This window comes from Cynocephalus volans, chromosome 10 (genome assembly GCF_027409185.1).
Source record: "Cynocephalus volans isolate mCynVol1 chromosome 10, mCynVol1.pri, whole genome shotgun sequence".
NCBI lineage: Eukaryota > Metazoa > Chordata > Mammalia > Dermoptera > Cynocephalidae > Cynocephalus > Cynocephalus volans.
In genome coordinates, this window is record NC_084469.1 from 28,996,145 (window position 1) to 29,012,387 (window position 16,243).

The window sequence follows — 16,243 nt, forward strand, 5'->3', positions numbered from 1 at the left end:
TCTCTGGTACTCTGCAGCTGTGAAATCCAGCAAACTCATCTTCTGATCTGTGCTCAACAGGACCACCATGTTCTTCTTGGGTTCTCTTCCCTATACTGTGGGTCCAGAGAGTACCTTTGTGCAGAAAGCCAGGCTGATTGTAGGGCTCAACTCATTTGTTTCCCTTCTTTAAGGAATCACGATCTTGCTCTACTTATTGTCCTGTATTTGAGAATAGTTTATGTATTTTTGTTGAGTTTTTTAGTTTTTGTTTGGAGGAGCTAATCTGGTATAATTTAATTAGCATGACCTGAAGCAGAGGTCACACACCTGATTTTACTACTGTTGGTTTTTCTGATGGTTTCCCTTAAATGATGGCTTTTTTAAAACAAACTAAAAACCTGGTTGATAGTTACTCTATTTTTTAAATAAATTTTTGTAGATGCTAATAGAGTCATGAGATTTAAAATCCAAAAGGTAAAAAAGAGGATGCAGTGCAAGATCTGCCTCCCGCATATGTGCCCCTTACCCCCCAGTTCCTCTCACAGGAGACAGCCAGTGTTACATAAAGAACATCCTCTTTTTAAGGCTGTATGATATTCTGTTTTAAGGATTTATCATAATTTATCTAATTTCCTGTTAACGGACACTGTAGGGAAATTAATGTGCTGTTACGAATGATGATACCAGTGTTTTTTTGGTGGCTGGCCGGTATGGGGATCTGAATCCTTGACCTTGATGTTACAAGGCTGTGCTCTAACCAACTGAGCTAACTGGCCAGTCCTCCACTGTTTTAGATGTAGTAAGTATACCCTTATTGGTAAGCACGCATCTCACTTTCATGATTTGTTCAGAGTGATAAACTAGACCTTTCAAGTGACTGGTTCTGAATAGGCTTTTTTAACACTTATCCGTAGTTTATTCCAAATACCAAGCTGTAAAAATATGTCAATTTTTAAACATTATTTGAGTGCATGTCTCACACGAATCTGTTTTTACTCTTTTAGGCCATAATGCAACAGGGAGATACATCCATAAAACCCATCCTCCAAGTCATTGTAAGTACCTTCATATGTTTTATGTCATTTTAAAAGGTCATGTGTAATTATAAGTTATGTTTGATGAAGGTCATACAGATTTGTATACTTTAGGCAGTTCTCATCATCACAAAAAATAGGCCAGTAAGTCCACATTGTAACCCTAAGAGAAGAGCCAGGCTTTTTTTTTTTTAATATCATGCTAGCTAAAGGTAAACCTTTGGAGGTTCAGGTTTATGGCTTTGCCTCTTGGTTCTTTTCCACAGTTGATAGATGACTGTAATGCTGTGTATCATTACAGCTGCCTCCTTACTTGCCCTCTTGCCCTTAGGTTTGTCTTGCTCAAATCTGCCTTACATGTGACCTCCGGAGAGACATATATCTAAAGTGAACTTGTCTGCTGTATTAGTCTGTTTTGTGTTGCTATAACAGAATACCTGAGACTAGGTAATTTATAAAGAACAGAGTTTTATTTGGCTTACGATTCTGGGACAGCTGTGTCTGGGGTGGGCCTCAGGCTGCTTCTAATCATGGCAGAAAGTAGCAGGCAGCTGCCGGTACAAGCAGATCACATGGCAAGAGGAAGCAAGAGAGAGGGTAGGTGCCAGGGTCTTTTAAATGACGAGCTCTTGTGAGAACTAATAGAGCCAGATCTCACTCACGCCCCTCTCTCCCAGGGAGAGCATTAATCCATTCGTGAGGGATCTGTCCCCATGATTCAAACAGCTCCCAACACTGACTGCCACATTTGGGATCAGAATTCCACATGAGTTTTGGCGGGGACAACACGTCCAAACTCTATCATCTGATTAAAATTCTTCAGTTAACCCTTCATTCGTTAAGGGGTTCTCAAACTTTAGTCAGAATTTTAAAAATCAGAAGCAGAATCCTGGATCATACCTCCAGATTTTGAGTTAGTAGGCCTGATGGTCTCCTTGCTGCTCCCAGACTAACTGCCAATCGTTTAAGGCTCTGGTTATGTAGTTTGCTTCCTTCAGAAAGCTGCCTCTGGTCTCCTTCATGTTGGGATAAATGTCTCAGCTCTGCCTTCATATCATTATGTGCATACATCACTTGTATCTCTCTGCCTCCATCTCCATCCCAATTGTAAGCCCCTTCAGGGCAAGGATTTTATTTTATTTATTTATATTTTTGGTATTTTTAGCATGTTTTCTACACAGTACCAGGTACTCTGTTGTGTGTTGTTGTTTTTCTTTTTGGTAATTGATTTTCAGCCAAATTTGAGTTAAGAGAGAACGCGAAAATATTGGTAGCTCATTTTACTCTAGTCTACATTGTGTTTAATAATGTTAGTAGATAGAGGTTGGTAGGAGAATCATCAAATCCAATTTTCTTTTTACTTGGATTTAAGTGTCAAGAGAATGGGCAAGCAGTTCAGTTTGTGTTGAGCTAATGGCAAACCCACTCTCCTGCCACTTAGGTTTACTTATCCCCGGGGACAGGGCAGACAACATGGCTAATGAACCAAGTTTTCTTTCCTAGAACATTCGTCCCATTACTACTGGGAATAGTCCACCCCGTTATCGACTGCTTATGAGTGATGGATTGAATACTCTATCCTGTGAGTATGATGTATAAATCTAGGACTTTGTGAGTATTTAAATAGTGAGAGCACACCCAACATTTTCATTGCAGTACTTTGGGGCATTCCTGAAATCTGTGTTTGCTTGGCTATGCACTTCATTCAGATAGAATTGCAGCTGACAGAGAACATTCTAACAATACCTTGGATGTAGTGGAAAGCTGCCACTTGGTTTAATTAATTTTCTCTAACTGGTGCTCTATGTTTTCTTTGACTTAATTTCCCTAAGGATGATATTGACATTTGGTGAATAGCTGTTCTATATTGTTTTTGGGGTTTTATTTCTGTTTCGTAAGCTTTAATAGGGAGAAAGGAGAGACTTTACAAAGTATATGCTTGCTATCTCTAGTCACAATGTGAAGGACCTAGAAAAAACTTTTTAGTCTTCATCATGAACCCTGAATGATGGAAAAAATGATTTTGTATACTTTATGACATACATTTAAGAGTAGCAGCGTAAATGGGCCAGCCCATGGCTCACTCGGGAGAGTTCGGTGCTGATAACACCAAGGCCCTGGGTTTGGATCCTATATAGGGATGGCTGGCTTGCTCACTGGCTGAGCATTGTGCTGACAACACCAAGCCAAGGGTTAAGATCCCCTTACTGGTCATCTTTTTAAAAAAAATTTTTAAATAAATAAATAAAACTAGTCAGACTCTGCATAGTAAAAAACTAAAATTTGCTGTGTGTTAAACATCTGTTGCTACTCTTTTTTTTTTTACTTCTTTATGCTACTACTCTTTTTTTTTTTTTCCTGTTAAAAGATGACCGGTAAAGGGATCTTAACCCTTGGCTTGGTGTTGTCAGCACCACGCTCTCCCAAGTGAGCTAACCAGCCATCCTATATAGGATCTGAACCTGAGGCCTTGGTGTTATCAGAACCACATTCTCCCAAGTGAGCCATGGGCCGGCCCTGAGTCTGACTAGTTTTAATTTCAGGAACATATTTAAGGCATTTTTCTTTGCTAGCACACATGTGATTAGCTTTCAGATTCTTGAGACAGATATTTTGGACGTTAATATAATCTCTGTGCTTTTCAGCTTTCATGTTGGCAACACAGTTGAACCCTCTTGTTGAGCAAGAACAATTGTCCAGCAACTGTATTTGCCAGATTAACCGATTTCTTGTTAACACTCTGAAAGATGGAAGGTATGTGATTTTTTTTTTTCTGTCTTATTGTACTGTAGAATGGGAACTGATTTTCGAACAGAGAAGTGCATTGGATGCCAAAAATCAATTAGGAATAAAAAAAGGCAATGATGAGTTTTCAGGAAAGAATTTACAGCTTATTCAATTTTGAACTCAGGTGACTAAAACATGGCACCAAAGGAAGAGAAATATGGAAATGAACTGGAAATGTTAGGGCAGAAGATTAAAGCAGAATGCAAAACTCTTCTTATTTCTAATTTGTTCAGAACCAATTTTTTTTTTGGATTCCTTCCTAAAGTATTTTTTAATGAAAAGAGGTCACTTATTACAGCAAAAAATATAGTTAATTATGTAATGCTACCATTTTTTTTTTCAATCTTGAATCTTTCATAGCAAACACTTTATTTAGCCAATATAGAGTATGTCAAGTACCTACGAGATGCTACATGCTAGAGATACAATGGTGAACAGAACTATTATTCCCATTGCTAAAAAATGATTTATTTGGGGGTGTGTGGCTTTATATATTGTTTTTATATATTTTATTTTCCCTCAAGTTTTTTATTTTCAATTACAAAATGCAACCAAAACATGAGAAACAAATATGACAAGTATTCTCATGTTAGTAAAGGTATATCAATATGTATTACATTATTATCTGTATATTTCCAAACAACTTCTTCAATTTATATTTGTTTCATATATCTTTATCCTTCTTTTAACTTTTAGCCTTTCTGTTATTAATTTTGGATGTCTTTTATAAATAGCATATAGTTATAAAATTAAATTTGAGATTTAATTGGTCAGCTTATTCTGTTTAATTTATTATAGATTCTTTTTTCTTAACTTTGCATTTTTTGTGTGTTCTTGCTTTGTTTTTTTCTCTTTTCCTGGATTGCTTGAGTTTTCTTTTTTCCCCCATGGTTTGGAATTTATATTTTCTACTTCTGCCTTCATGGTAATTCTTAAATTAAAAAAAAAAAATCCACATTTGAGTTAACAAATACTCTAAAATAGGTCAGTATTTTTTACCATGCTCCCAAATAAAAGAAAGGTCTTAAAATGATCTAACTATGGTCACTGTTTTAGTTCAACTTTGTTTTTATTTCCTCCAAAGAGTTCATTCTCTTCTGTAAGCAGTGCTTATTCAGGTTTACCCATAGTTTGTTAGCTCACCTTTGCTTCTTTAATAACACTCCTTCCTTGGTTCAATTTCCATTCTCCTAAAGTACATCTTTTAGGGCCGAGCCTGTGGCGCACTCGGGAGGGTGCTGCGCTGGGAGCGCGGCGACGCTCCCAGCGGCCTCGGGTTCGGGTCCTATATAGGAATGGCCGGTGCACTCACTGGCTGAGTGCCGGTCACGAAAAAGACAAAAAAAAAAAAAATAAAGTACATCTTTTAGCAACTCTTATAAGGAGAGTTTGTGAATGGTAAAATTCTCTATCCTCTAAAAATTCTATATTTGACTCTCAGTTAAACTGTTTTAACTGGGTGTAAGGCTCTTTAGTTTACAGTTACTTATTTTTCTATATCATGAAGCAATATCTTTGCCCTGATAGAATTTTGTGGTTTTGCCATTATGTTTTATAACACAACTTTTACTGTACTTTATATATAAACTATAAAACTCACATAAACAAAGAGAAGAGTAACTGTAATCCCACTGCCTAGAAATAACTGTTACTGATATTTTGTTGTATATTCTTTCAGATTTTTTGTATGAATATAAATACATATTTTCTTTAGGAAGAGTAGCTTTATAATAAATAAAGTTTTATAATATTCTTTTTTAATTTTATTGTGATGATTTTTACATGTCCCTAGATATACAGTAATGCATCGCTTAACGACAGGGATATGTTCTGAGAAATGTTTCATTAGGTGATTTCATCATTGTGGGAGCATCAGAGTGTACTCACACAAACCTAAATGGTGGGGCCTATTGCTCCTAGGCTACAAACCTGTACAACATGCTACTGTACTGAATACAATAGGCATTTGTAATACAGTGGAGTATTTGTGTATCTAAACGTAGAAAAAATACAGTAAAAATATGGTGTAAAAGATAAAAAATGGTATACCTGTATAGAAAAAATACAGTAAAAATATGGTGTAAAAGATAAAAAATGGTATACCTGTATAGGGTACTTACCATGAATGGAGCTTGTAGGATTGGAAGTTGCTTTAGGTAAGTCGGTGAGTGAGTGGTGAGTGAATGTGAAGACCTAGGACATTACTGTGCACTACTGTGGACTTTATAATGTTGTACACTTAGGCTACATTAAATTTATAAGAAAATTAATTGTGGGGCCGGCCCCGTGGCACACTCGGGAGAGTGCGGCGCTGGGAGCGCTGCAGCGCTCCCACCGCGGGTTCGGATCCTATATAGGAATGGCCGGTGCACTCACTGGCTGAGCACGGTGCAGCCGGTCACGAAAAAAGACAAAAAAAAAAAAAAAAAAATTGTGTTATGATGTCACTAGGTGATAGGAATTTGTCAGCTCCATTAAAATCTTATGGGAACCCATCGTATATATGGTCCATTGTTGACAGAAAGAGTCCTTAATGCAGCGCATGACTCTACCTCTGTGTCATTATGTATTACTTGTATTACTTAGTATGCCATTGTATGTATTTAACATAATTTAGTAAACATTTAAATTGTATATAGCATTTCACTATTTTAGAAATTTCAGTAATATTTCTTTGACTGTATCTGTAGCTCTTTTACGTTTGTATTTGATTTTTTTAGAGAATATGATTATTTTAATTAAAATGATACATACTATAATTGTTTCAAACAGTAGAAAAAAGTTACAAGGAAGAACAAAATTATCCGACATTTATACAACCCAGAAATAACCATTATTATCATTTAGTGGACATCATTCCAGATCTCTCTCTATCCATATTTAAAAATGATTGGTGAATAGATAGAAATAATTTTGATGGTGGAATGATAATGTAAGTACTGTTTTTGCTCTCTTCCTTTCTGAATAATTCAGTCCAAAAGCCATTAGGTGAGGCCGAGCGAGGTAGGTGTCCACAGGGGAGGGAATGGTGGTGGGGATGGCCTGGAATCCATCCTGAGTGTCAGAGCTGAAGTGAGGTGAGGAGGGTATTGTTGGGGTCTGACACAAGGTGTTGGAGCACAGGCAGGTGAAGAGAACATGCGTGGAAGTGGGGTGGCTGCGGCCCAGTGTGGGTTGTCAGAGCCTGGGTAGGGCGAGGCAACCATCTATGTGGGGGGCCGGCCCGTGGCTCACTCGGGAGAGCGTGGTGTTGGTAACACCAAGGCTGCAGGTTCGGATCCCATACAGGGATGGCCAGTTTGCTCACTTCGGAGAGCGTGGTGCTGACAACAGCAAGTCAAGGGTTAAGATCCTCTTACTGGTCATATTTTTTAAAAAAATTTTTTAAAATTAAAAAAATTTTAAAAAGGAAAAAGAAACTGGCTTGCAGGGTCTTAAACTCATCAAACCTAGGACGATTTAAAAATCAAAATAAAGATAGTAACTGTTTTTTTTATAAAAAGATGACTGGTGAGGGGATCTTAACCCTTGGCTTGGTGTTGTCAGCACCACACTTAGCCAGTGAGCCAACCGGCCATCCCTATGTAGGGATCCAAACCCGAGGCCTTGGTGTTCTCAGCACCACACTCTCCCGAGTGAGCCACGGGCCGGCCCTAAAGATAGTAACAGTTTTGAATCTACTGAATAAAATAGGAATTCATATAGTCCATACTGAATAAGTGATTACTTGGGGGAAACAGAAAGCCTTTTCTTATAATGGAATGCCATCTAACAAATGTAGAAGGCATGATGTAATTAGAAAATTGCTATTTGGCAACCATCAGAGTAATGACTAATTCATGCAGGAGACATCAGTAGGTGCTGTTATGTTTCCTGGGGCTTCTGTAACAACTTACCATAAACTTGGTGGTTTAAAACAATGGAAATTTATTCTCTCTGGAGGCCAGAAGTTGAAAGTGGTTTCACTGGGCTGAAATCATGGTGTCAGTAGGGCTGCGCTCCATCTGAAAACTCTATGAGAGAATATGTTCCTTGCCTCTTCCAGCTTCTAGTAGCTACTGGCATTCCTTAGCTTATGGCTCCATCATTCCTGTCTCTACCTCTGTGGTCCCATTGCCTTCTCCTCTCCTGTCTGTGTCAAATCCACCTCAGCTCTCTCAAAAGGATTGATGTGATTACGTTTGTGGCCTACTTAAGATGATCTCCCCATTTCAATCCCTAATCACATACGCAGAGTCTCTTTTTGCTGTATAAGGAAACATTCCCAGGTTCCAGGTATTAGGATGTGGATATGTTTTGAGGGGGTCATTATTCAGCTTACCACAGATGCTGAAACAGGTGGGTGAAAGAGTGATGAGAAACAAGTTATTTATAGGGTTCAAGTAGCTCACCAACAACATAATTATTCATTGTGAAAGGAAAAGAGGTTATTTTACAGTAGAGAAACCTGGCAAACAGCCCCTTATTCTAATGATCAACATAACATTACCAGTACTGGGACAAGCAGAAACCTGTTGGCCTTTATACTAGAATGACAACTTGGCTGGGTGTCTGTTCTTGGGTTACATGGCTTTACCTGCAGAATCACTTCTCTTACATTCTTGCTAAAGATTCATGATCTGTAGCCAGTCATGAGGAAGCCTCAGGCACACTGAGGGACATTCTACAAAATAACTGGCCTTTGATCTTCAAAATGTCAAACATGAAAGTAAAGGAAAGACTGAGAAAATGTTCCAGATTGTAGGAGTCTGGAGAGATATGATAACTAAATGTAACAGTGATCCTGGACCAAATTCTTTTGCTATTAGTGAAACAATTGATGAAACTTGTGTGGGTTCTGTGGATTAGATGGAGGTATGGTTATCAGTGTTAATTTCCTAATTTTGATGTTTGTATTGTGGTTGGGTAGGAAAATGTCCTGAAATTATAAAGTATCATGTTGACAACTCTCAAATGGTTCTGGAAACAAAAGTTCTTTGTACTATTTTTGCAACTTTTCTGTAAGCTTGAAATTATTTTTTAAAAATTAAATGAAAAATTTTAAATATTTATACTGTGTATTAAAAAGTTTTTAAAGTGATTTAACGCAAACTGAAGGAACAAAAGAATTTAATCAGATAAATTTTCTTCATAAGAGAGCAATTTCTGTTAAATTTTCACTGAGATTAAAACAAGACCAAAAAACCTATAAACAATATTAAAAGATTAAAGTAATTAGATTTTTAAAATTCTATGTTACACTGATGTAGGACTCTTACATTTTCTCCAGCCTTTCTTTTTTTTTCTACCTCTTTATTTTGATTATCTTTGTTGGTTGGATTTCATTCAGGAACTTTTTTCTGGAATGTCTCATTAGTGCCATATTACCTAATATCAGCCTGTTGGCCTTTATACTAGAATGATAGCTTGGCTTGGTGTCTGTTCTTGGGTTGTGTGGCTTTACCATCAGAATTTTGTCTTCTGGCATTGAATGTTGATCTGGAAAAGTCTTAAGGCCAGCCTGATTTGATTTCTTCCCTTATAGAACTTTGCTCTATCTATATTCCTGAAGAATTCTTTTTTTATACTTTAAGTTCAGGAACTTAACCAGGCTGTCTCAGTGTCAATTGTTCTTACCAATGTTTTTTTTTTTTTTTTTTTTCTGGTATGCTCTTTCAGTCTGCAGATTCAGTTGTTTCTTTTCAAGGAAATTTTTTCTGTGTGTTATTCCTTAATGCTATTTTTTGTTTCATTTATTGCATTCCAGTTTTTACGTATGTTGTAGATAACTGTCCTCTGTATGTTTTCAGCTTACTTTAATCTTTTTTCTAATGCATGCATCAGATTTCATCAAGGTTTTCCAACATAGTACTAAATCAGTTTTTAGCTTTCTCTGTTCTGTTCTGTTGAGTATTAATATGTAATGGTGTTTACATTTGTTCTCAGTTTTCCTTAGCTTTTCAAGCTCCTTTTCTTCTTAGTCTCTTAGCTCATCTTTTGGCTTTTATTTTATTGAACTCATAGTCTTATTTATTTTGCAAACCACTTTTGGGAAGTATTATTCCCTTTCTTGGCTTATGCTTTCTTCTAGACTGGGTTCTTTAATTGTTTTTGCCTCTTGTCTATCATTTTTATACATAGTTGTATGTTGCATTGTTGCTATGTTATTTCTTTTATCTTGTTCGTGCTTAATGTGGGCAGTTCTGTCCAGACTTCATATTTGCTCTGACATAGTCTCAGCTAGGTGCATCTCCTTGCCAACCTTCCCACTTGGGACCTGTTATCTTCCACTCCAGGCTTAAGTGATGCTTTCTATCCACTTTTCTGTCCCCCAGGGCATGGTTGTGGGAGAGGTTGGAAAGCTCTGCTGAGTCGAGTACAGTCCTTGCTGGGAAACTCTTCAAAGCCAGTTCTCTCCAGTCAAGGATACAATTCCATTCCCGTGGGCTCTGCCTTATTTCACCACCTCAGCATGGTGGCATGTCTTATATTCTCTCCCGCTCTGCTGAGAGCCTGTATGTGTGCGTATCCAAGTTTATTTACTCCTCACCTTTTGATGGTCATTTAGGTTTATTCTAAACAGGACCTTAGCAATCATCATTGTATATTTATCTTTACATGTTCATGCTTTTTTTTTAAGGAAGGATAGATTACTAGAATTATTATTGTGGGGGCAAAGGACATCTGTTTGTAGAAAGTATACCAATTATCATAGTCTTCATCAATTTTGTATAAGAATGTCTATTTCTTAATAGGCAAATTCATAGAAACAAATTAGATTAGTGGTTCCCAGAGGTGGAGGAATATGGAGGAATATGGGTGGGGGAATATACTGCCATTGGGCACAGTGTTTCTTTAAGGGGTGATAGGAAGGTTCTGAAGTTAGGTAGTGCTGATGCTTGCACAACTCTATGAATATACAAAATCCACGAACTGTATACTTTGAAAGAGCGAATTTTATAGTATATGAATGGTATCTAGATAAAGCTATTATTTAAAAACAAACCTATTTTGCATTAACCTTGTTGGCATACTGGGTTTTAATTAGTTTTTAAAAATAATTATCAATCATTTTAATTTAAATTTCCACTTTAATGAGGTCAATCTTTTCATATATTTGTTGGCTACTTATAGTTCTCTGAATAGCTTTTTATTATATACTTTGTCCATTTTTTTCTTTTTCTTTTTTTTTTTTTAATTGTTTTTGTGGAAGCTCTTTGTAAACCAGGGTTATTGATTAACTCTTTTTTATCTTTTTCACATATTTTATTCCACTCTCTCATGGTCTGTTTGTTTTTTATGTCTTGTGACATTGAATTAAAGAAATTTTTTAAAAACTCTAGTCACATTTGTCTATTTTTTTTTTTTTAAAGATGACCAGGAAGGGGATCTTAACCCTTGACTTGGTGTTGTCAGCACCACGCTCTCCCAAGTGAGCTAACCGGCCATCCCTATACAGGGATCTGAACCCTTGGCCTTGGTGTTATCAGCACCACACTCTTCCAAGTGAGCCACGGGCCGGCCCTAACATTTGTCTATTTTTCCATTATAGCTTCTGGATTTTGTATCTTGCTTAGAAAGCTTTCTGAACAGGTTATAAAATTATATTTTGGTTCTTCAGACACTTCTGTGAATTTTTAAAATAAACCTTAGTTTATCTGAGGTTTATTTTTACATAGGATTTGAAGGAAGAATATAGCTTAATTTTTTACAGATTGGTAGCACATATCATGGAGGGCCTACAGGCTCCACTAAGAAGTTTAAATTTTGTTCTGAGTGTAATGAGAAGCCATATGGGTTTTGATCAAGGGAGTAGTGGTATAATCTGATTTAAGTTTTTAAAAGTTTCCAAAAGATTGTTCTGTTAGCTCTGTGGAGAATTGATAGCTGGTGGCAAAAGTAGATGCAGAGAAACTGGCATCTATTCTGAGTTTGCCATCTTTTCCATTGATCTGTTTGTCTGTTCCTTTGTCAGTGCCGTAGAGTGTTTTTGCTTGGGGGTTTTGTTTTGTTTTATAACAGCTTTATTGAGATATAATTCACATATCATACAGTTCACCCATTTAAAGTATAAAATGATTTTTAATATATTCACAGAGTTGCACAGCCGTTACCACAGTAAGTTTTAGAACATTTTATCACCCCAAAAAGAACCCCTGTACCCTTTAACTATCATTCCTAAATCCCCCATCTTCCCCAGTCCCAGGCAGCTGCTAATCTACTGTCTCTATAGGTTTGCCTATTCTGGACATTTCATATAAACAGAATCATATAATATGTGGTCCTTTGTGACTGCCTTCTTTCACTTAGCATAATGTTTTCAAGGTTCATTCAAGTTGTAGCATATATCAGTAATTCATTCCTTTTTATGGCCAAGTAATATTCCATTGTATGGATATATCACATTTTATTTATCTGTTCATCCATTGATGAACATTTGTGGTTTTTCCACCTTTTTGCTACTATGAATAATGCTATAGATATTTATATACAAGTTTTTGTGTGCATATACATTTCCATCTCTTATATATCTATCTATCTATATGTGGAATTGCTAGGTCAAATGGTAACTTTATGATTAACTTTTTGAGGAACTATGAGACTTTTTTCCAAAGCAGCTATGCCAATTTGCCTTCCCACCAGCAGTGTATGAGTGTGGAGTTTCTCCACATCCTCATCAACACTTGTGGTAATTATGTACCAAAGAGTTTCAGTTAAAGTATTATCTGTAGAATATTTTAGTAACTTATATATGATGTCTGTCTTTACTTTTTATCCCCCTAAATTTTCTTGGTAGGTCTCATATATTCTTCCATATGAATCTTAAGACTTACATTATCAAATTCAAAAAAACAAAGAAAAGTTTTGCTGGAATGCAAATAATTATATTAAACGATATATAATACTTGATATTAAGTCTTTTCATTCAAGAATATAACATATGTCCATTTAAAGTCTTTTGGATTTTCTAGATACACAATTGTATTATCTCCTTATTCTAATTCTTACATCATTTATTTGTCATTTATTTTATTTATTTATTTAAAAAATCTTACTGCATTAGCTAGCACCGTCAAAACAATGTTAGAGGGCCGAGCCCGTGGCGCACTCGGGAGAGTGCGGTGCTGGGAGCGCAGCGACGCTCCCGCCTCGGGTTCAGATCCTATATGGGAATGGCCGGTGCACTCACTGGCTGAGCACCGGTCAGGAAAAAGACAAAAAAAAAAAAAAAAAAAGACAATAGTGATGTCAGTAGGTACCTTGTTTGTACCCTTATTTTAATGGAAATACTTTTAGTTTCAGTGTAGTGTTTATCATTTAAATACTTCCACGTTATCATGTTCAGGAAGTTTTTTAGGTCCTTCTATTACTCGGTTTTATCAGGAATGGTTCTTGAATTTTTTCAAAAGCTTTGCTCCATTTTGACATAATCATATTTTTAATCCTTAACATTATGAATTTAATAGACTATCTAATATTGAACTAGTTTTTATTCCTGCAATAAGTCTTGCCTTAAAAACATAATCCTCTTAGCTTGTTCACTCTTTTTTTTAAAATCTGTTTTTTTGTTCTGGGTAATTTAAAACATCTGCAAAAGTAGAATATACAATGAAAAAAAAAAAAAAAAAAGAAAAGTGGAAACTACAATATGAGTCCCCATATAGCCCATCATTCAGCTTCAAGTTATCACCTGTTGTTCAATCTTGCTTTATCTGTATCCTTTCTACATCTACCTTCTTCTGTAATTTTGAAGTAAATCTGAGGCATTGTATTAGTTATTTGCTCCATAACGATGTTTCCGTCAACAGTGGACCACATATAAGATTATAATGGCTATACTGTATAGCTTAGGCGTGCAGTAGGCTATACCATCTAGGTTTGTGTAAGTACACTCTACGATGATTGCACAATGATGAAATCACCTGATGACATCTTTCTCAGAATGTATCCCTGTCATTACACTCCTCATAAGGGTATTTCATATATAAATATTTTGGTATATATTTTTAAAAGATAAGAAGTCTTTTTTTAAAAAACCACAATACCGTTTTACTCTTATAATAACAAAAATCTAGTCAGTGTTCAATTTCCAACTATTCATGTGTGTGTGTATGTATGCATATATGTGTATATACAATATATCTGAATCAGGATTCACACTAAAGTTCACAGTACAGTAGATTGATAGCCTGTTAAGTCTTTTTGAATTTATAGGTTCCCCGTTCATATCTTCTTATCTCTGTTACTGTTTATTTGTAGAAGAAACGAGGTCTTTTGTCCTTTACCTTTATGTAGTTTCCCACAGTCTGGATTTTGCTGATTGCATCCCTGTAAAGTTGTTTAATGTGTCCTTGTTATTGGTTTTCTCTGTTAAGTTGATATTGGTGTATTCTTTTAATAGGCTGCTGGATTCATCTTGCTAATATTTTATTTAGGATGTGTGTATATTACAAGATGAAATTAGTTTTGTTTTTTGTTTTATTAGTGTGTTTGCTCTTAGGTTTTAGTATTAGGGTAATGTTAAATGATTGATAAGCCCTCCATTTTTACATGTTCTGGAGTGATTTAGATAATTTTGGAAAGTAGTATGGTTAAATACCCACCACTAACTATCTATCGGGTAGTTTTTATAGGGAATCTGTATCTAATTTTCAGGAACAGATTGTTTTAAGCTTATTTTATTGAAGTAGCATATCCCTGATGTGAAAACCTGATAAAGATAGCACACAGTGATCAGTTTACGTAAAAATCCAAAATACAGCAATCAGATTATTTAAAGAATAAAACTTGATGACACTGGGTTTATTATTGCTTAAATATTGCTCCAAACCATCCACTTTTTTCATCTCCATTGCCACTACCCTAATTCAGGCCATCATCTCTTCTCTTCTATTAGTCTTCCTGCTTCCAGTTGTGTTCCCCTCAGATTCCTTCTTTGTATTGCAGTTCTTTTTAAAATGCAGGCAGAATTACTATGACATTCTCATTGAAGTCTGTATTGAGCAACAACTGTGGACCAGTTGCTACGTTAAGCATTGGAGGACACATGCCTTTATTGAAAGTACAGTCTAGTAGAAGAGAGACATAATAAAATAATCACTAATATATAATTAAAAATGAGAGAAGTGTTCTGAAGGAAACAAATCACGGCTGTAGGAAAGAGTAGAACAAAGAAACCTGATCTGAACTAGAGATTAAGGAACTGTCTCTTGAAGAAGTGATGTTTGAGATGAGAGCTAAAAAATGAGTATTAGATGAGGCAAACTGAGAAAGAACATCACACTCAGAGAGCAGTGTGTACAAAGACTTGTGGCAGGAGGGAGCATAGCATATGCTAGGACCTGAAAGAAAACACTGTGGCTAGAGGGCAGAGAGCACAGGAGTGGCATGAGATGAGCTGGAGACAGGGTAGCAAGGCCAGAGCACACAAAGTCTGGTAAACCATGTCATAGGTTTTTATTTTTGGCCTAAGGCCATTGGGAAGTTATTGAAAGGGTTTAATCAGAGTTAAAGATGAGTCAAAGAATTGAAAGGTCTTAAAGACAGGTAATAATAACATTTAAAAAATATCTTCTGTCAGAATTGGTTTTCACTGGGAAAAAGTAATTGTTTAGATAAGTATGTGTTTCTGAAACATATCATCTCCTTTTGTCCCCCATATTCTTGTGTTTAATAATCTAAATTCTTACCATGTCATTTGCTCCTTGAAGATATGCTATGTAGCAAGGACGCTGCATTTTAATTAAGGAACTAGATGGGAAATGAAAACCCTGCAATCATAAAAAGCCTTGATAATGGTGCGGTGAAAGATTAGGGGAGTATTTATGTAGGAATTGATATCAAATGTTTCTCAAGTTATTCAGCAGTGAAAAAAAGTTGACAAAGGGAAATAGTTTTATCAAAATGATCATGGGGGAAAGCTTTTTAGGTAGCTTATCATTTGAAGGGCTTCTGAATTTTTTTTTTTCTAACTTGTTTCTATTTGTTTGCCTTTGTAGGAGAGTTGTTATTTTGATGGAGTTAGCAGTTTTGAAATCAGCTGAAGCAGTTGGATTAAAGATTGGCAATCCAGTGCCCTATAATGAAGGTAAAATGCTTTTTATAGGTTGTAGCACTCAATTGAATACTTCTTAACAGATATGGACTTCTACTTTTTGATTCAGTTTAATTTGTTAGTCTTAATAAAACAATAGTGATTTGGGGGTCTAAGAACCAGCTTATTCTGTCAGTTTTTTTTTCAATATTGAAGAAATGATGTATGAAGAAAAGGAAAAATTAGAGAATGTAATGGACAAAGATCCACTTACAATAGACTAAAGAATAACAAATACCTAGGATATTATAATAATAGGACATTGTGGGATATCAGTAATATTAATGAGAAATGTGGCTTTTTAAGATTTGTTTTATGCACATTTTCATTTTTAAAAAGTATGAAGCATATCATCAATACTTCTTTG

General features: G+C 35.8%; 1 protein-coding gene across 1 annotated transcript in view; it reads left to right on the forward strand.

The window, feature by feature from the left end:
• Positions 1-16,243, forward strand: part of RPA1 (replication protein A1) — a 58,731-nt gene that overhangs the window by 9,838 nt on the left and 32,650 nt on the right. The window contains exons 2-5 of the mRNA XM_063110499.1: positions 987-1,037; positions 2,520-2,598; positions 3,662-3,770; positions 15,782-15,870. Of these exons, the coding sequence (XP_062966569.1) occupies positions 987-1,037; positions 2,520-2,598; positions 3,662-3,770; positions 15,782-15,870 (328 nt within the window). The remainder of the gene's footprint in view (positions 1-986; positions 1,038-2,519; positions 2,599-3,661; positions 3,771-15,781; positions 15,871-16,243) is intronic.